This window comes from Candoia aspera, chromosome 3 (assembly GCF_035149785.1).
Source record: "Candoia aspera isolate rCanAsp1 chromosome 3, rCanAsp1.hap2, whole genome shotgun sequence".
NCBI classification, from domain to species: Eukaryota; Metazoa; Chordata; class Lepidosauria; order Squamata; family Boidae; genus Candoia; species Candoia aspera.
In genome coordinates this window covers 190,112,299-190,133,186 of record NC_086155.1, presented here as the reverse complement: position 1 = coordinate 190,133,186, position 20,888 = coordinate 190,112,299, and the positions used below count along the sequence as shown (strand labels likewise).

General features: G+C 38.4%; 2 protein-coding genes across 6 annotated transcripts in view; one reads left to right on the top strand and one right to left on the bottom strand.

The window, feature by feature from the left end:
- Positions 1-4,339: 4,339 nt before the first annotated feature.
- Positions 4,340-14,225, top strand: ABRA (actin binding Rho activating protein). The gene is made up of 2 exons (XM_063300264.1): positions 4,340-5,095; positions 13,282-14,225. The coding sequence occupies exons 1-2, from the start codon at positions 4,389-4,391 to the stop codon at positions 13,742-13,744; spliced, it is 1,170 nt and encodes a 389-aa protein (XP_063156334.1). The 5' UTR covers positions 4,340-4,388; the 3' UTR covers positions 13,745-14,225.
- A 3,488-nt stretch (positions 14,226-17,713) lies between these two features.
- The window catches only part of OXR1 (oxidation resistance 1), a 210,095-nt gene continuing 206,920 nt past the window's right edge, over positions 17,714-20,888 (bottom strand). For all 5 annotated transcript variants that reach the window (XM_063299590.1, XM_063299591.1, XM_063299593.1 and 2 more), the window contains one exon: positions 17,714-19,645. In XM_063299590.1, the coding sequence (XP_063155660.1) occupies positions 19,510-19,645 (136 nt within the window). In that variant the 3' untranslated portion in view covers positions 17,714-19,509. The remainder of the gene's footprint in view (positions 19,646-20,888) is intronic.

The window sequence follows — 20,888 nt, the reverse complement described above, 5'->3', positions numbered from 1 at the left end:
CAGCAGCTCCCTCCCAAACAGAAATGTGCGTCAGCGCCATGGCATGTGAAATGTTACGATGTATCAAGTACATTGAATCAGTGAACATGACACTGTGTCTGTCTCCATCATTTGGTTTTCCAGCTGTCCTCAGGAAGCATGATTCAACCAGTTCAGTTTAACAACCCAAGTGTGATACCTTAATTTGTGTTAGATGTTCATCTGACAGCATTCTGTGTATACAAACAGCACAGACACAAAGAAAATGCTTTTGGGAGACCAGGATGATTGAATTATAAGTGCTCTGATCAAAGCCATTGCTTAGAAAAAAATCAATTGAAAGGCACAATGGGGAACATGATGAGGACTCAACTTCTCATTTATTATTGAATGGCAAAGTGGGTAAATTCTACTTTCATGGTTTATATCTGCAGAAAACAAACTAGAAGCAAGGAGCTATAATACTTACCCACTATATTATTGAATGCTGGGTCTATTCTACTCAATTTTCAGTGTGATTTCAGAAAAAAGAGTTAAATATTTTTAGACGTATTCTGCTTGTAATGTTGGCATAGGTCAGTGTTTCCCAACCTTGGCAACTTTAAGGTATGTAGACTTCAATGCTGGCTGGGGAATTCATGGAGTTGAAGTCCACATATCTTTAAGTTGCCAAGGTTGGGAAACGCTGGCATAGGTTTTTAGTGTTATTCTATCTATATGGTCTGATTAGATTGCTCCCTGGATTACTGTGATTCTAGGTATCAAAATGGTTGAGAGCCATAGGAAAATTGGCCTATTCTCCATCTTCCTTCCAAAAAAGTGAGAAAGTTATCAACATGAAAGCAATTCTTTAAAAGGTAGCTAAGATGGATCTAGACAATTCCAATCTTGTTGCCTAAGCACCTGTTGGACAAAAGGAAATATTGTCTTATGAAATAGTAATAGTTAAAGAACAGAAAGTAGATTAAATTGATAACATTTACAAGATACATGAAGTGTCAATCTAAGATTCTATATTGGAACAGGTGCTTTCCAATTTTCCATAAAATAAAATCTGGATATTACAAATTAACAGTGAGACATTCAGATTTATTGATGATGCAAATATTTCAAATGGTTTCATTTTAAAAATAATGGGAACCTCTGTTTATAGGGATATCAATGTGGAAAGCAAGGCTTGTGGGAATAAAACAGTGGAATGTAGCCAAGGGGTGTGGGGAGGGGGCTCACTCCTTGCCAGCAAGATTTTGCTATATGTAAGTTAGATACATATGTATGTTGGGTCATTAACTGGCATAAAGTGAAGAACATAAGAAGCAGCCATTTATCTGTCCTGCCACTTGGCTTTGTTGGCACAATCTCCATTTCTAATTTTAGGACAGTGAGAGAAAAATAACTAATCATGGTGACTTCTACTAAAGTTAGATAATATATTATTTCCACATTGGAGATACTATTCCTCTTAAAACCAGTTGCTGAGAAATGGAAGCATGGTGGCACTCCTGTGCAGCTTGAGAGCTTCCCATGGGCTGAGGCATCAGGTTGGCATCTGTGGCATTTGAGAATATCAGATGCAGAGCCATTTTCAAACAGAAACTTCACACAATATCCTCAGTTCAACTGAACTACTGTATATGAGGTCATTTATTTCAAATAAAAAAGATAGCTCCTGCAATGTCATGATTTAGAATCTTACATAATTTGTTTTCAACTGCCACCCACTCCCACATGAGACATTTCTGATCTGTTTTAACCACTGGGCACATATGGGTTTTTTAGTGCATTCTATGGGCACTCTAACAAAATGGATACCATGATGGACTTAGGTACACCCAGACATTATTTTCCAGAAGACAAACTGGTGATGTGGTTTCTTCATACCCTTTTAACTTCCCAGATCTTCCCTGCCAATTGTTCACCTCTCTCTTTTTCATGGACAAGTGGACATCCAAGCAAACTACTAAGCTATAATCACTCAGCCTCTTTCCCTGTAAACACAACAGTGGGACAAATGGCAGAGGCGTTCCTGGAAATAAAGATAATGCATGAAGTCCTCACTTTGTTTGCAACATTGCTTTGCACTAGTAGGTCTTTCCAAGTAATTTAAAATGTTGCAGGATCTGGGATGTAGCTCATATGGGGAGCCCACACACAATCCACAAGTTCCCTTCTTTAGGATGTCAAATGCAAAACATGGTTTGGGCAAGGCCAATGGGATCTCTATTTTGCATTTCCTATAATTATAACTGCAACAGACTTTTAACAACAGAATCCCCTCATTTCCATGAAGAGACAATGCTGAATCAGCTGCTTACACATGATAAGGCTGTGCAGCCCTCTGGATTGATTCCACAAAGGTGTTCTGGATGGGAGAACAAGCCTAGCACCTTTTCTTTTAAAAAGCTACAAAAATGTGCTATGTTTCTTTTCCTATGAGTTCTGAAGTACCTTTTTGGGATCAAAACTAAAGTGCTGCATAGTTCTGATCAGTGGTTGGCATCAATAAAACCATGTTCCATATAGACAGGAAGGATTGTGGATTGGTGGCTTATCTGCCTAATTGAATGAGTTTGAAATTGGTCTGAAAGAGGCTATACAACTCCAGCAGAGAGTCCAGATTTCTTTAAAACATTTATATTTTACTTATCCTTTACATAGTTCTTGGTCTGGTGAAATATTTGCAGAAAGACAGCTTTGTCATGAGAGACAAATTCCTTTTTGCAGGTTAGGGAATGTTGAGGGGTTGGGGGCTACAACTCAGCCTCCCAACCTTCCAGGGGGGCTTCAAGCGAGACAATCACATCAGCAAAAAAGGCAGGGTGGGATCAACTTTTTCGGCCCAACTGTTTGATTCTTTTTGGTGGTGGTTCTTCAGGTTGTTAAAGATTGGAAGCAGTAGATCTTCAGGAAATTATTTAATATAAGGAGAATAACATCTAACTGATTAATTTCAAGTTGTATTGCAAGTGCAGGAAATCTTCATTAAGAATATTTTCTGGCCATCTCCACTTTGTGGCATGCATTTCTGTACATCCCTTTCAAAAGACAAGAATGGCATGAAAAAAGTTTCACATTCTAGACTGAGGCTGATTCTCCACTGATAGTCCCTACATGGACAGTGACTGTTTTGCTTCCATTAGCCACCTATTTTGATTCTCCAGCGATTGTATGTGTGTCTGCTTTTGAAATTTCAGCTAGTCTGTCTTGTATTTTGTGGTGAATGTATTTTATTATTAAAGGTCCTGAGGACTGATAGACTGATTGATTTTGACTATTTAAATTATGGCTTAAATTTCCTGGTTACTCTTTCTTTCCCTTCTAGGACCTGTCTATAAAGTAAGTAAGTAAATAAAATGAAGGCCTTCAATGCTGGTTATTCTTGTGCAGAGTGTAAATTTGAGCTCTGATATGATTACGGTGAAGTTCTACTACAGCCAGTGATTCATATGCTCCATTTTAGCTCTCTGTTCGTATCACTTAGAATGATTGCTTTTCTCCTGCAAAATCTCAAGCAGGTAGGATGCAAAAAGTTAGAGATGTTCCTTCCTCCCTTACTGGAAAAATATTAATCACGGGCAAGTAACTTTTTTATTGGCTGCTACAAGGTAATAACAAATAACTTGAGGAAATTAAAATGTGGGAATGCCACTGACATTTTGGAAATCATAGATTGTGTAATGCTAATCTCAGTACTAGTTAATACCTTATTATTCTCCAGTGTGCTGCATCCCAGATGGCTCTTATACAACAAATAGGTGGCTTACCATCAAACTAGACTGGTCTTTTAAATTCCTCATGAACGTGACACGGTCTCTTTGCTTGAATGGAGACACAGTTAATTGGCTTCATGGTATGAAAAGGTGCATCCAAGCCACCTTTTATGGGCTTAGTCATCTGGTATTGTTATGAAGCCCTAATGTAGGTTAGTTAAAAATAAAAGCTTCTTGAATTGTAATTCAAGATGTTTTCATTTGCTTTTCTGGAGTCAGAAAAGAGAAACTATCCCATTAGGCAAGGGCCATTTCTTTAGTGAGGCAAAGCATGAACATGTTCCACTGTCAAACCAAATGCATAACTGAGGTGCCTCTAGAGACGACACACACAAATACTGTTAATTTCCATCACAACTGCATCTGAGACATGGGGTATCTACGTCACTCATATTTACCATATCAAGTGTCCATCTGCTCTGGTGAAATATAAGCTGGGCCTTTTTAAAAAAGATCACTGGCAGAATAAGGATATACTTTCTATGTGAGAAATGCTTCACATACTTTCTGGCTTCATGCAGGCCACCCTTCTATCTATTTAAATCTCCACAATTCTTCCCTACTTGTTATTTGCTACAGGACAATCTGCACTAAGTTAGTGTTAACACAAGTAAAGGTTGGGAAACCATAGACAAAGCCATGCCTCCAGAAGAACATCAGTGTGCCACGCCTGCCAAGAGGGCCATCAAAAAGATCCGAATGACTAGCTTTGTAATCAGCTTGGCACGAGGTTGGCAACAGTGGGCAACTGAACACAACACAAAGCAAGCCCAGGAACCTAGTGGATGGGTGCCTAATGAAGAGAAATCACCAAATGCCCCAAGAGAGTGGACAATTCCAAAACAATTGCCACCTTTCAAGAAAGACCAGTCAAAAGATGAGATACAGTTTCCATTGGAACAGCAAGTGTCAAACAAAGATGGAGAACAAAGTCCAAGTGAGTCCTCAGAAGCTCTTGAAAAATTTAATATTAGAAGTAAAGAAGTTACTAAAAGCATAGTAAGGTCACTCTCTGAAAGAAGCAGTGACATTGGTGGTCTCAGCAACAAATATGAACAAGATGAATTTGCTGAGACAGGAAAGATCATCAATGACCCTAAAAATATTGATCAAATCCTTCATAGTAGAATGTCTCCTACAAGAAGGAGAAAGTGCTCTAATCTGGTATCAGAGATGACAAAGGGATGGAAACTTTTAGAACAAGAAGAACTACAGGATTATCGCAGCAACAGCCTGGATACAGAGGACAGTGGCTATGGTGAAGACACAGAGGATAGACTTGACACAGATCATAATATTCAAGAAATACGGAGTGTTGTGAGGATAAAACATCCCATGGCCTCACAGTAAGTAATCACTGTATTCTTCAAAATTGCCTTATTGTAGCAAATGCTTTTATGTAGCCCACACAAGTGCTTTCTGAAGTCAGCATAGCTATCGATAAGTGATTTCCCTGCGATGCACCTCAATCATGTTTTGGAACATTGATGGAGGGAGAAAGCAATGGGAGGGTGTCTAAGTAGTGAACTGACATGTATAAATAGTCCACAAAAGGGTTGATGAACTGTTTTCCCATGGCAGCAGCATCCAATTATATTCAAGTGAAGCCAGAATGAAAATGTAAGGGTTTTCATGTGAAGCCAAAATGAAAATGTAAGGGTAGGAGATGAAAGTGAGAATGGGAAGATACAGGAAGAGGTCAAACCTTAAACATGAAAAATGCCTTATATTTCCTAATAATGCAACAATCTAAAAATTGGTTGCATTAATATATTTGCTAGCCCAACTTTCCCAATGTATGTTGGTCTTGGACACATCTGCAGGGCAGAAGGTTGAGGTGGGCTGGGACAGCCACATGCTATCAAGGAACACATGAGCCAGGCGTAAATCTACCACTCCTTCAATTGTTTAGTCCTATCAACTGTTGTTAATATGTCAGAAATGGACTTTCTATTTCACCAATAGCTACTTATCTAGTCCTTTCTAAGTACTCACCCACACAGGTTTTTTGACTGGCTTTTGAGACAGGCCACTTTCTGATTGCTAAGAACATATATTCACAACATAGGGTTTATTTCAATGCCAGCCTAATGCTCAGCCTGGCAGGAAAGTGGTGTTTTCCATTGTAAAACAGAAGAAAATTTCCTATGTAAACATTCTGTGAGGCATGGAGAAGAAATCTTTGGAGGTCAGCATCCTGCAGGACTTCTACTGGCCTGCTGCAGGATCACCCCATCCCATCTGTCCACAGGGCCATTTCTGTCACAGAAGCACAGAACAATAGTTATTCATTCTGGAATATTCCTTTCTTTTTGGTTTGACCACAAGAGGAATCCAACTCATTTTCCCCCATCAGCTTATCAGCCTGGTGTATTCCTTTTTTTTTTTTTTTGCATCCTATAGAGTCATTCATATCTGTTCAAAAAGAGTGCAAAACTATCACAGCAACCAATGGCTTTCACACACACGTTAGATGTGTAAGCCACCATGTCAATAACCATGGCCAATCAGTTCTCTCACTCAATCAAGCAAACTAACAGGTGATGGTCAAACAAGAAAGCTTTATGAATGTAAAAGTCTTCTATATAAGTTAACAGGTGATGAGCAGCACTCTAGCATATAAGGTGTGACTAAGAGCAAGACAGAGACAATATTCTGCTGAGTCACTGGAAACATGTTCAGTTGAAAGCTCCCCCAAAGTCCAACAGCTTCATTAACAATTTACAGATATTTCTAAAAAGACAAGGATTAGCGTATATCAGTCCTAGCAAACAGCTCATCCAAGTCAACACGGAGCTGCTCCAGATTAGCACGAATCTATATACTACTAAAATTCTCCCATCTGTTTGTCTGTTTGTAACCTTCAATTTGCCGAAACAGTGCATTGTAGGGCAACAATTTTTGAAGCAAAGTACCTCAAATGGGCTAACTTAAAGAATATGTCCAAAATCTGGGACCCATGATTCCCACAGAATTGAAGTTTCAAGGATCTTCACACCAGTTCTATTTGCAAAGTTGTGGCTGCTGCAGCATCACCACCATTAGCTGCAGTCACAACTACACTTCCCAGAAACCTGTAGGTTGTGTGACTTAAAGGAAGATACGCAATCTGCTGGTGGCAAGACCCAACAGGTGACCGATGATTGGCTGCTTTGGAACCAAGGCAGAAAATTGAAATCTCTTAATGGCAGTGGGCAGCAAGGGAAGGATGAGGGAGCAACTTCAATGCCTGCTGGCAAGGTCGGGCTGGCTGGTGGGCACCAGTGGTCGACATGTGATCCCTCTTCCTCCCTGGAGGGGGGAGCATTGGGGACACACTGGGATGGAGGGCGGGGATGCAGTTTTCCTTGCAGTCCATGGCTCCCTTTGTTCGCCATCTCCCCAGCAAAGTGGCAGGCAGTTCCGTGGGTCAGCTGAGGAGGAGGAGAAGGAAAGGGCTTCACCGGGGCTCTGCTGAAGGTTGTGAGGGGAGGGGAAATGGCACCAGCCTATATTATACTGTATGTGGAAAGAAGGATGACCCAACAGGTCATGGGTTGCCTAGTTACTCACTAAAAATAAAATGCAACTGTTGCAGTGATGTAAGTAACCTTTAGCCAGATCATAAGAACTTTGCTAAGGTTTTAATGAGGTCAATCCTTACTGGGTCTCTCCAGAAGACAAGTATATATATTGTTTATCCACAGTTAATGAATTTATCTTATGCTCTTTTTATGATGTAATTTGTCATTTGTCTTCTGTTGAACATTGTTCTTGTAAACCACCTTTGAAATATTTTCCTCTGGAGATCCAAGTAGAAATATAATATAAAGCCAAATAAATAAAAATTAGCCTGTACTTTGAACTCTAAGTGGCTGAGTTTGAAGTTTTGAGCCATATCTTGCTGCTTTAAAAATTGTTTTCTGCATTTATAGATTTTCATGTTTTGAAATATGTTATAGCTCTAGAAATGGTGTTATAGTCTCCAAATATATTAATTTTATTTCAGCCATTAAACTTCCATAAAAATCATAGATTTTTTTAATAAAAAAGATGTTCACTAGCCTCCATCTAAGTCTAATAGAAGGAAGTACTTTTGAAGAAAGCAGGTGAATTGGCAGATTAATTCTAACTTTTAAAAAATCTATACATGTTTTGTTTATTGAGTACCAGTAATTTTCCCACTCTCAGATCAGCACTGGTCACATTCTGTGGGTTGAACTATATTTAACCTGTAATTCTTGGATTGTACTTCCAAGTGGCTGGAAATGGCTTGGAGTTGTTTGGAAAGAGATGAGGGCTATTTATCTCCTTCCTCTCCAGCTGTCTGTGCCTGCTGGTCACTCAACTGCTTTTGCCCCCAACCCAAAACAAACAGATTGAAATATGACCCCTTCAGCTTTGAATGAAAGAGCTAATAATAAAGAATTACTCTATTCTTTGGTTGCTTGAGCTTTTTTTTTTTAAATTTCTCTTGGTGGTGTTTTTGAACTTACTGTTGAAGGCATTGGGGGATGTCAATGTTTGTGTGGTTTTCTAGTACACACGTTTCCATTGATCGAAAGGCTTCCTGGCTGCCCACACAGAAAAAGACCATTGGAAATTTTTGTTCCTCCTGATACCTTCCTTTGAAATCAGTCATGTCTGCAGGATATGTCTGCATCCATTTGATTGAAACTCAGTTTTTCCATGTATCACCCATGTGACACATTAAAAAGGGGGCAGAGCTTCAGTGTCACTGCCATCTTAACTGTTTGACATCTGCAAAAAGCCGCTGTTTTCTAATTTAATTAAGATTTAATTGAAGCATGAGGAGCCAGGAAAATGCAGGACATCAGACAGAGAATTCAGTAATGAACAATAAGACATTCCTACACATCCACTTGTTGTTTGTTGTTTATTCATTCAGTCGCTTCCGACTCTTCATGACTTCATGGACCAGTCCACGCCAGAGCTTCCTGTTGGTCATCACCACCAGCTTCCCCAAGGTTGAGTCCGTCACCTCTAGAATATCATCCATCCACCTTGCCCTTGGTCGGCCCCTCTTCCTTTTGCCCTCCACTCTCCCTAGCATCAGCATCTTCTCCAGGGTGTCCTGTCTTCTCATTATGTAGCCAAAGTATTTCAGTTTTGCCTTTAATATCATTCCCTCAAGTGAGCAGTCTGGCCTTATTTCCTGGAGGATGGACTGGTTTGATCTTCTTGCAGTCCAAGGCACTCTCAGAATTTTCCTCCAACAACACATCCACTTACCACCCCATAACTAAATAAGTGTAAGAAGTCTACATCCCACCCATGATAATTTCACAAGAGTTTTCTCCTTTTAAAAAAAATCAAAAGCAAATTCTCTTTTATGAAATGGAATGAGATCTGATGGAGAAAGTTCACACACACACACACACACGCACACACGACACTGATTCCAATGCTACAGTATAGCTGAATCCTTCTGTTCAAAACACTCAAGTACAGGACATATGGTTTGAGAGAGGAAAGAAATGGGCAAGAATTGTAATAGCAAAAAATTCTTCTGGGAAAGATAGCTTAGGCATTGGATTACACATGGGGGGAGGGGAGGTTAAAGCAGAGAGCCAAAACCAAAATAGTGCTAATTTAGCCCACTAAAAAAAAGATTAAAATGGGAAGGTGATGATAGCATTTTGCTTGAAAGGATTAAAGTACTAATTGAGGATAGCAGAAGGGGAAGAAAGATGTGTCAGGGACACACAGACTCTATTCAGACATGCAGTCAGGATGAGGAGGAGACTGGGGTCAGCAACCCTGCCCTTTTCATCTCTGCCTCTGACTATACCGTATTGATGGGGAAACGAACTTGGAAATGTTCAGAGAACAATACTTCTGTACTTGCACTGGGGGCCAAGAAGTAAGTTAAATGCTTTGGATCTCTCAAAGTATCCAGAGCAAAAGACATTCATTAGGATGCCAAGCTATCTAAAAGGGCTGAGAAATTGAGCTGTGATTTCAGGGAGTGGACAACTGCCCTGTTTATTCATTCAAAATATATTTAAAGTGTGTTTTTGTCCTTGCAGATATAAAGAGGAAGTACAGGTAGTCCTCATTTAGTGACTGCCTGGTTTGTTTGTTTGTCTAGCTGCCCATGTTACAAAACAAGTGACTCTGGATGGCATACAACAAACACGTTTAGTGACTGTTTGCAGTTACAATGGTGCTGAAAAAGCAACTTTATGGCCAATCCTTGCATCTATGACCTTTGCAGGTCTGTAAAACAAAGGAGAGCTGAACTAAGATCATAAGCACAGTGGTGGTTTCACTTAGCAACTGCCTCACTTAACAACCGAGGTGCCGGTCCCAATTGTGCTCACTAAATGTGGACTACCTGTATAAACATACATGAACACATCATGGGAAACAAAATAAAATATGAAATAACATGAAGTAAGAGCAGCCTCCATTTCATAATACTATAGGATGCCAAAGCACTTAAACCAAGTGACCAGCATAGCACCATTGAACCTGGCCAAATGTATATATTCTGATTTCAATCTGCCACTGGTCAGATTGCAGAATCCAAGATACCTCTGTGGGGAAAATCATTTGTGTGTCTGTGTTTGTGTGGTATGCGATTAAAATCCATTTTTGGTACGCCCTGTTCTGAAACTGCTTATCCAGGGTGAATGATTTTTAATCTTAGGACAAAGTAGAGCCACTTGATCTCTCTGCAGTGAGTTAAAATTATCTCTGTTTGCTGTGATCTGCTACACTTTGGGATTTATACTGAGTCAGTATGCAGCCCTAGGAAATATCAGTGTCCTGAACTGGGCTTATAAGTAAATTTCTGGCCAATGATGTTCCTTTGTTAAATGATTGATTTCCAGATGGTGTATTAGGCTCCAGCAAGACAAGGATATGGATCACTATCTTACTTAAAGCTAACATTTTGTCCCCAGAGTTTGATCCCACTAACCTTGATGGACAAGTAACATGGTCCTGGGTATGGGAAGTGGAAGATTAAGGAGTTGCAATAACACTATTCTCCCAGTTTATTAGTTTGGGGAAGCCAAGTCAAGATAGAGATCAGGCAGAGAATTCTGGATATGGAAACTGATGGAGTTTTTAAAGGTTAATAAAAGAACTCCAAGCAGCTAGCAACAATCTTGCAAAGTAGAAGTGTGAACCAAAAGAGAACTTGCACATTAAGCTTAATTACCTTCAGAAATAAATTCAGTCTTCACACAGTAGTTAGATGAAGAAAAATAGAGACAGCTTACTTTTATTCAGTAGATCTGGATACAAGTAGATTCATAGTAAGGTAAAGGTAAAGGTTTCCCTTGATATTAAGTCCAATCGTGTCTGACTCTAGGGGGCGGTGCTCATCTCCGTTTCAAAGCCGAAGAGCCGGCGTTTGTCCGTAGACAGTTCCGTGGTCATGTGGCCAGCATGACTACATGGAACGCCGTTACCTGCCCGCCGAAGCGGTACCTATTAATCTACTCACATTTGCATGTTTTTGAACTGCTAGGTTGGCAGGAGCTGGGACTAGCAACAGGAGCTCACCCCATCACGCAGATTTGAACCGCCGACCTTCCGATCGGCAAGCTCAGCTCAGCGGTTTAACCTGCAGCGCCACCGTGTCCCTATAGATTCATAGTAGAAAGTACTTAATTATCACCGGTTCTTTGTAGACATTTTTATGGAAGTAGAAATGTCTGCGTGCGAGATGAAAGGATGAGAGATGCATTCTGCAGCACCTCCTGCTTGCAGGTGTGCCAAAAGGGTAAAATGGAGATTGTTAATCCCCAAACCCGAGGAGGAGGAGGAAGTGGAAATCAGGTGACCCATGTGACATCCCACAAGCACAATAGAGATGTTTTTACTAGAAAAAAAACCCTTTATGCTTATGAGACAATGCTGAGTTGACCCCTGATAATTCCAACAGAAACTAAGACTGAATATAGAAGAATCAACATTGAAATTGAGTTAGGGAACCGAATGAATAATCTTGAAATAATTCTGATCAGCTTATTGTACCTAAATACCACAGAACCTTCACACTGCCCAGCAGTCCTAAAAACCAAATTCTGCAAAAGTAATAGATTGAGATGGCTGAAGGCTAGTTGATGATTCTGAAGTATTCCATTAACACAGCTACTGTTCCCTTCCAATGAGAATCAGGGGAAGAGGAAGTAAGAAGTATCTTTCTTCTTGGTCTTGGCTGGAGGCTCTCAGAGAAGTGAATTTCTTAAGACACAGACTAAATTCTTTCTTAAGAATTTAGGCTCAATGCCCCCAAAGTCTAAGACTGAACCAAAAAGAAAAGGTGTTATAGACAGACAATTGTAGGATTTATACTTGTTTTTCCAGTGCTGTTTTTGCTTAACAGTAGAGACTCATTTTTAGCCCCATCCTGTTGTTTTTTGGCTTCCGCTTCTTTGAGCTGTCATCTCATTAAAATTAGTATAACTTTTAAAGCAGCTGCATCTTTAGGCTGAAGCCTGAAAAATATAATAGTCTGCTGTGATGAATAGCAGTGTAAGCTCCAAACCATCCCCCCCCCCCCCCGTTATTTTAAAGCATGTATCACTTTAATATCTCTTGTAGTTTGCTACCAGAAATTTTAATTTGTCATCTTCTTGGAAGACTCTTTCAGCAGGATAGCCAGAGAAGTGAAAGGACTATATGCACATCCAAGCATACCTAGGGAAAGCCTTTGAAGAAGCTATGCTGAGTTTTCCAAAAGATGCAGCTGTTTTAATGCTTGAAATAGCTCTTCATCCTTCTAGATGTCACACCTCAAAAAGGAGATAGTGAAGTTAGAGAAGATTCAGAGGAGGGCAACTAAGATGATCAAGGGAGTAGAACAGTTTCCCTATGAGGAAAGGTTGCAACATTTGGGCTTTTTAATTTAGAAAGGAGGTTGAGTGAGAGGGGGCATGATTGAGGTGTATAAAATTATGCATGGAGTGGATAAAGTGGACAAGGAGAACCTTTAATGAAATTGAATCCTGGAAGAATCAGGACAGATAAAAGAATTTTTTTTTATACATACATAGAGGGTAATTCAACTTTGGAATTCACTACCATGAGATGTGCTAGCCTCCAGCTTGGCTGTCTTCAAAAAGGGATTGGACCAATTCATGGAGATCATGTGGATCAATGGTTATTAGTCTTGATGGCAGTGGAACTTCTCGTGAAGGGCATCTGCTGGGAGACTAGTGGGCTTCCTTGAATAGTTGATTGGCCACTGTGAGAACAGAATGCTAGACTGGATGGCCCAGGGATCCAATCTCTTACTTCCTTCAGGTCTTTTAACAGATCATGCCATGCAGATGAAATTAATGAAAGTGTTATTTCTGCTGATAGAAATTAAAAATGAAGGGATCTAATCCAAAATAGCAGCTTTTATTTTCAGATAAGAGGCACCAAACACTGTCTAAGGAAATAAAGTGATTTAGAATTAGTGATAACATGCCACCTAGTGGTTTGTGGTCTAAATCAGATGATGAACTCTACCAAAGTATTTCACTTACGCATAATCCTGTTCAGCAGCTGTCTTTTTTTTCTTTTTCTGCAGTAAAAATAGAAACCTCAAGTTGTCTAAGAATTATAGTCCTGTCTACACTCTAAAGGGGCGATGGGAAGAATGGGCCGATGAACATGTGACAATACAAAAACTCAACCCTTTCAGTGAGGAGTTTGACTATGAGCTTGCTATGGCCACCCGTCTGCATAAAGGAGAGGAGGGCTATGGCTATCCTAAAGAAGGCACAAAAACAGCAGAACGGGCCAAGAGAGCAGAGGTCCATATCCACCGGGAGATGAGAGACATGTGTTTCATCATCAGAACAATGGCTCAGCCCCAACGTGATGGCAAGATCCAAGTCACTTTTGGTGATCTCTTTGACAGATATGTTCATATTTCAGATAAAGTGGTTGGAATACTCATGAGAGCCAGAAAACATGGGATGTTAGACTTTGAGGGAGAAATGTTATGGCAAGGGCGGGATGATGCTGTTGTAATAACTTTGTTAGAATAAGTTCTTTTTTTCCCCACAGGATAAGCCAAAGGGCATCCTCACATTCAGAAAGTTTTATCAAAGGGTTTATCAGAATGACCAACAGAGACATCAGAGCTTTCATCAGTAGTCAGAAATTCCTATACATTATTACTTAACAATAGTATCTCCATATTATTCCATCTCCACATTATCAAGTACATAGATTGTTCAGCCAGTACTGATTTAACTATGTTTGTTAAGATTTCTATATAAGAGAATGAAGATGATATATAAGATGGCCCACTTCAGCTGCCTTCTGGATCCAGATGAAGACTATTAGACACTTGGCGATTTTTCAGAGATCTGGTACGCAATTCTATTGATTGCCTGGTTAGCACTGGGAACATGAGGCAACTTGATGTGATTGCTCTGTCTCTAAGTTCATTAATCTCAGTTCACTCTTTGCTTACCAAGAACCTCCAGGAGATAAAATGACATACAAGCAGCTTAGAGCATCTGTGGAGAAAAGATAAAAAGTGAACCCCACCAAATATATGTACAAGTCCAAGTTCAGCCTTGCTTTTCCTACCAGGAAGAAAGATGAAATATTCATACTTCTCCTTTGTGCTGATATGCTGTTGAGACAATGGCTTTGTTTAGGGTAGTGAATTCCTTTTAGGGAAAATTTGTGAAGTAGATAATCTCCCTGACCCGTTACCATTTTCCACAGCACCTTGCCAACAGTTGCTTGGATTTGCTTCCATATTGAGTAGGGCCTGAAGTGATTTGGATGATTTCTTGAGATGTTAGCTGGGACCCCTCTTGGCCTGAGGACTCTGATGAATTGGATCAGTATAGGCACCATATGTGCCCCACTTTGCTCCTTTGGAGATGTAGATGGGAACACAATGGCTGAATGAGGGAAGTCTTAATACATACCCTAAAATGGCTAAGGTTGAGAAATACTGCCCTAGAGGAAGCAGATTATCTCAATCCTTTTCAGTCAGGATTCAGGCCTGTACATGGGATGAAACCAGCATTGTTCAGGCTAGTGGATGTCCTTAGTTAGGACTGAGATGGAGTAATTGTGCCCCTACTGATCCTTTTGGATTCCTCAGAGGCATTTGATACCACTGACCTATTAAGAGTCCACATCTAATGGCACTGACTCTTTGGCACCTGATGACTGCAAGAGGGTTACTTCTAGTTGGAACTAACACTCATATATGGATACTTAACATTAAACCAGTTGAAGTATGTACATGAACTGTCAGTTTATGGTATACACTCCACTCAATATTTTATCTAGGATGCTAAAAAATACAAAAGCAGTTCTGTATTTTTTAACCTGGCTTACCATGACATTTAATGCTACACAAATAAAAACTTGCTAGTGCTTCTATTATACTGTATACCAAAGTATGCTCCTATACAGTGGAGTGTCTGTATGTATGCATGTGTGTGTTATATAATCTTTTGAGTTAAATTCAGCTCCTGGAAACTTATGAACGTGTAATTTTCATGGCAACAGTGGCTTCCCCCATCTTCTTCCTTATACACACACAGCCTCAACACTGTGGAACATGGTGTATGTACATACACACACCTTACAAACAATTCTAATTAATGTTAGACACTAACATTTAAAAAATGCAGTGTTTTGAGACTATGAGCTTATTAACTCTGCTTTAAAATGTGGTGAGCGACTTGGACATGTGAAGTTACAACACCGAGACTTGTTTTTATGAATCTGATTGCCAATACTCCAAAGATGGATAAAATAGCTTTTAGATAAGGGGTTTCCAATCTATTTGAGTTGGTGGGCACACTGGGTATTTTTCAAACCTGTTGTGGGTATTCAGAGATTGCCTATTCTCAAAATGGCTGCCATGGGGCATACCCAGAGGTAAATCATTAATTTACCAAATGTATCATCATCTCTAGCACCTACTCATACAGAATGCAATTTATATCTTCTTTTTAACATACTTTTTTTTCCCCTGAACAGGACACTATGTTACAATTGTGTCATTTTTATCTACTAGGATAGCTTGATGATGCTGATGCTGATGCTGGGAGATACAATTTTGCATTGCAATATGCCTTCCCATTTTAAAAAATTAATTTAAAAATGTAAAAAGTTACTAGTTGAAGGAAAGAGAGGCTGGCAGGCATTAAGCAAGATTTCCTTGGGAACCAGCTGGGGGTCCCAGCATTAGATGAACTACATTGTTTTCTTATCATCATCAATTGTTGAAAAGAATTGTATTTTCACGTTATGTTGTCTTTCAAAGTGAAAGATCTTGCATCTTCTTACAGAAGAAAAAGTATGATTTTGTGTCAAGACAATAGTAAATTTATTCTAAGGTTGCTAAGCACACAAATACCAGTGTATGTCCATGCATGTATATATAGCTTTTGACCACTTTTCAGTCCAGTATCAAAAATATGATTTTTGCAAGAAATCGTGCAAAAATGTGAAGCACTTGAAATATTAATAGGTTTATAATGAAAGTTTGTTATAAGCAAGTAACATTATACATCTAATGAATAAAGTTTCCTGCATTCATAGACTGAAGATAAAAGTTTGACTTACCCTACCAAACTTTAAGAAAATAATTTTGAAAAAATGTAATTTGAAAAACCTTGCTTTCCTAGGACAAGGATGTTATTTTCAGGTTTATGTCTGCTAATTATTTTCAAGATCTGGATTATGAATGTTCACTGACCACAGATTATACCATTGGTTGACTTAAATTAAGCTATAGATATTAACTGTTTCTGTCAAATACAGGAATGTGATCTATTTCAAAATTTTATTGATTCATTTGTATTAACAAGAAGTGAAAAACAAAAGCATTGCAAATTCAGTTGATACAATGGTATGAATGAAATAGAATGAAATATATTTAATGACTCTTTAGGGATGAAAAAAGTTTTTTTATGCCAAGACAATAGCCTCTTATTCCTTTCTGGATCAATGTTTGTAAGATTTTAAGATTTTCCCTGAAGCTTAAGGATTCTTATTTTGTTCTATAGCTGCAGTAGCTCACTTGGTTTTTCTTACTGGAAGGGTAAGGGTAAAGTTGGGATAAAGATTATGGGTTCCCCCTCCCCACTAATGGGCAATCTGTATTGTATATTGAACTTTCTACACAGCTACAATGAACATTTTAGCAGCTACTCCAATACCACATTTCTAAGTTTATTACCAACTATTAATAAACAGCTCTGTGACAATATCTAAAAGCATGCAATTCCTTATCAGAAACATTATTTGTAGTGTGATCATAGAACTGCATCTGCTTCAACACTATTAAGGGTTTTAAATATAAAACCATAGTTTTCCAAGAAGCCAGAACAACTTAATGGTACAACACAGATTTTGCTACACAAAGAATTGACAGTATCTTTGACACACAAATGAAAGCAACCAACATCAGGCATAAAAGGAATTATTGGTAAGAAAAACTTTAAGAGGATCTTTCCCCCCAACCTTACCTCGCTCCGTGTACATATCTACTATATTTAACAGCTACGGCCAGAAGAATAAGATTTGCCAAAACCCATCTTGCTGAAGTTTGTCTAAACCACCTTTCTGCTAAACTCCAGTACCTGGCTTACTATATTAGCCAATTAATAGGCTAATGGTTGGCATGAAGCAAGATGAAGATAATGTTTAGAGCATCTTTCAATATACACAGTGAGGCCTCTGACAAACTGATCCATAGTAGAAAGCTCCTGTTCACTTTTTAGTCAGCCATGCTTTTCTTCATGATACTCTTATTTTCTTTCTGTTTTCTGTCCCTCCTGCCAACATGCACGGTGTTCACTGGAGTAACAAAAGCATCTAGGGCTCCTTCTTAAAAACGGTTTTTGTAACTTCTGTAAGCCTTGATGTTCTCTCATTCTATTGCTACTTCTCTTATGCTTGGATAGTGTTGATTCAACACTTACAACCTGAGTATTTGCAAAATGCTCATGTATCTAAATAAAGCCCAACTCAAGTTTAATTACATGTATTTAGATTTATTTGCTTTATATCACTCTTACCTTATAGTATTTTAAATCCATTACAGGATTGTTTAGTTAGTGAACCCACAAAGACAATAACACTGCTGTGGAAGACCAAAGGGGGGAAAAAGCTATTTTAATTTTAATTTATTTACACTTCCTTTTGTCTGTAAACAATGAATCTACACATACTGTACTAACAGGAGTAAAGAGCTATACATTGAGACAGAAAACAATGCTGTGTATTTTTTTTTAGCCATATAAAGCATGAGCATATTATAGAGATAAAATATCCTCTTTTCCATTACCACAGCAGTAAGCATTCCCCAATAATTGTTCAAACTTCCGGAACAACTTATATTAGTAACATTCTATACAACTATAGCTAATTATTTGAGCTAAGCCATTTGGCTTTTTATTCCATTGCTAGAATAATTTAAAGTGCTAGAAGCAACCCGTCAATCAATACCTTTCCCCCCTCTAAAATAACAAAAACTACTTTTAAACATTAATGTACAAGTTAATATATACAATATTCATTTGAAATAGAATAGCTGAGATTTCAGCACAAAGTCATTCACTGTCACAGTTAACAGCATTTTTAAATTATTTTTTTTTGCATAAACATAGAATATAAGCTTTGAAACAAACTGTTGTTATTGCCACAATGGCTTTTCAGTTTTTCTACAAAAGTGGACAAGAGCTACTGATTTACTATAAGTTGTCTTTTTTTTTCTTTTTTTGCTTTGAGGTCACAGAACAGTAAAGTTTGCATATTAACACATCTACTGAGTTATGATGTCTATCTAGAGTACGTTACCCCATTGCATCAGAGCTGGTGCAAACTGCAGTTTTACAACACAGATCCACTCAAAAGAAGAGAAAAACACCACACCTATTTTGTTTTCTGTTTTGGACAGGAGCAATTCTTGGAGATGATGTGCTACAAGGCTACAACAGAAGAACTATAAAACAGAGTGGTGTGCTATGTATGTGTGTGCATGTGTAGATATACACACATACACACACATAAATTTGATGCATATTAGATGCTGTTGGGGAAAAATGCATCTGTTTCATAGCTTTAGCAATAATAAGGTGTTATACGTACTATGAATTACCCACTGCATTATGCTTGCTTTGTCCAGTTGCTCATTGCTATTTTATGTATCTTGATCATGTAGCTCAATCCTTGCCCAGCATTTGTCCCAAGCCTGCAGATCATTTAATGACATGTGCAAAATGCTTCAATACAATCAAAAGGGCAGCTTTGTTTCAACAGTAAAATACAACAGATACCAATTCATTATGAATAAAGATGTGGTGATATTTGATTGAGAGAAACAGCTAAGACTAATCACTGCTGCTAAATTATGAACATCTGTTCCCCCATCTTGCTCAGGCCAAACAAGTATAACTCAATTAGATTTTATGTTATTCAAAAGCTGCTTCAGTGAAATAGCTAAACAGAAGTAAAGGAAGTTTCTGAATTGTGGGAATGAGAACAAACAAATGGGATATGTGAGTGACATGATGATAAAAACCTGGCTCCCATAAAGAACTAATCAATTACGACTTGAAAGCTTTATAACTTTCAAAACGGGAAAAAAAAAAAACCCTGGTCAGCTCCACTCCAACACATGGATGTTGAAAGACATTTTGATGGTCATGCAGAGAATGTCGAAATGCATTGCAAAAGAAGCTACATTATATTGCTTTAAGGGCTTTCTGAGCTGCATCGATCAGTTTCAGGTTTGGGACAAACGTCTGTAGTATTGAACAGTTCATACTTATTCAAAGCCCCAAATTTCAATATCTTGAATAATGAAGTCTTCCTTCTTAGAAAGTGTGCGATTCCCAAAGGTTTTACAAGAATGACTTCTCCCATGGTAGAGATCTCCATCAAGCCATAAAGCAAATTCGCCCCTGCAGTATGTAGAAAAGAATTAGTTTGCCAGAAATTAAAAGTTATTTCCCTCCCATCTCTGTATTCAAGAGTAGCTCAATCTTAAATCTTCAGAATTCTTTCCCTGATTTGAAAACTTCAGATTGCATTTCTATTAAATGGTGGATGTAGAAAAAGTGTAAGAGTTTTGTTAGAGGCCTACAAGTTTAAGTGATGAGAATCTGGATTACAAAGATCCAAATGATGAGATGACAGCTAAGAGATAAGGAAAGCCAAACTCTTTCCTGGCATCTGGGGTCATCTGGATTTGGTCAGCCCAGATCCAGTAGTCTCATACCAGCATGGCATCAACACCATATTGAGTACAATGTAAACACACATGCACAAATGCAAATTGGGTCTGCCATGGAATTGGTGGAAATAAAACCAGGAACTTTGTCTTCTTTGTGTTTAGTCAGTAGTGACACTTCTAGAGCAACGAGACTGAGGACTGAACAGAAGATAGACTGGGCCAAGAAAGGCACATTTTGGCTTTGCGTAAAAAGCTGGGTTCTGAAGCCATAAAGAAATTACTTTTACATTTGCCAATACCAAGGGACAGCAAACTAAGAAAAAAGAGACACTATAGAAGGGAGCTGTGTTAGTCTATGGCAGCAAGAAAGGAGGAATCTTGTAGCACTTTTTCTAACAGATTTTATTGAAAGGCACAAGCTTTGCTAAGCTGTAGCTCACTTCATCAGATGCAGAGTGGTTGGGATCTGAACTTCAGTTTGAACTATCTGAATTTCTTGTCTCCATCTGTTCTCCTACAACTCTCAGTTTATCACCTTGTGGCATGTCTTTCCTTCTATGAAAGTTTTGTTAATGCCAAATGAACACTATTATTGCCTTAATTCAAACAAAAAATGTGGAGAAATGAAGCAAAATGGTACTGAATTTAAACAGTGTTTTATGCAATATATATATATATATATATATATATATATATATATATATATATATATATATTACTGATTTTTCATTAGTTTTCATTAGTTTTTTTTCAAGTTTTGGAAATGGAAGCTTTCACTTCAATTTTCTAATTGTGCCAAAATAAAAGATTTTTCACTGGCAAAGTTCACAACATGCTTTCTACGATAGTGAATAGCGTAAAGACTTTCTTCGTATTGAATTAAAAATACATACTGTTGTACTATAATTTTATGTGGAACTAGAAAATGCCAATCACAATATTTGCATGCCATTCACAGTTTTTTTTTTTCT

Coding starts and splice junctions, on each gene's coding strand:
- ABRA (XM_063300264.1), top strand. CDS start 4,389: ATGCCTCCAGAAGAACATCAGTGTGCCACGCCTGCCAAGAGGGCCATC. Junction 5,096..13,281: donor AAACATCCCATGGCCTCACA/GTAAGTAATCAC, acceptor CTTTTTCTGCAG/TAAAAATAGAAACCTCAAGT.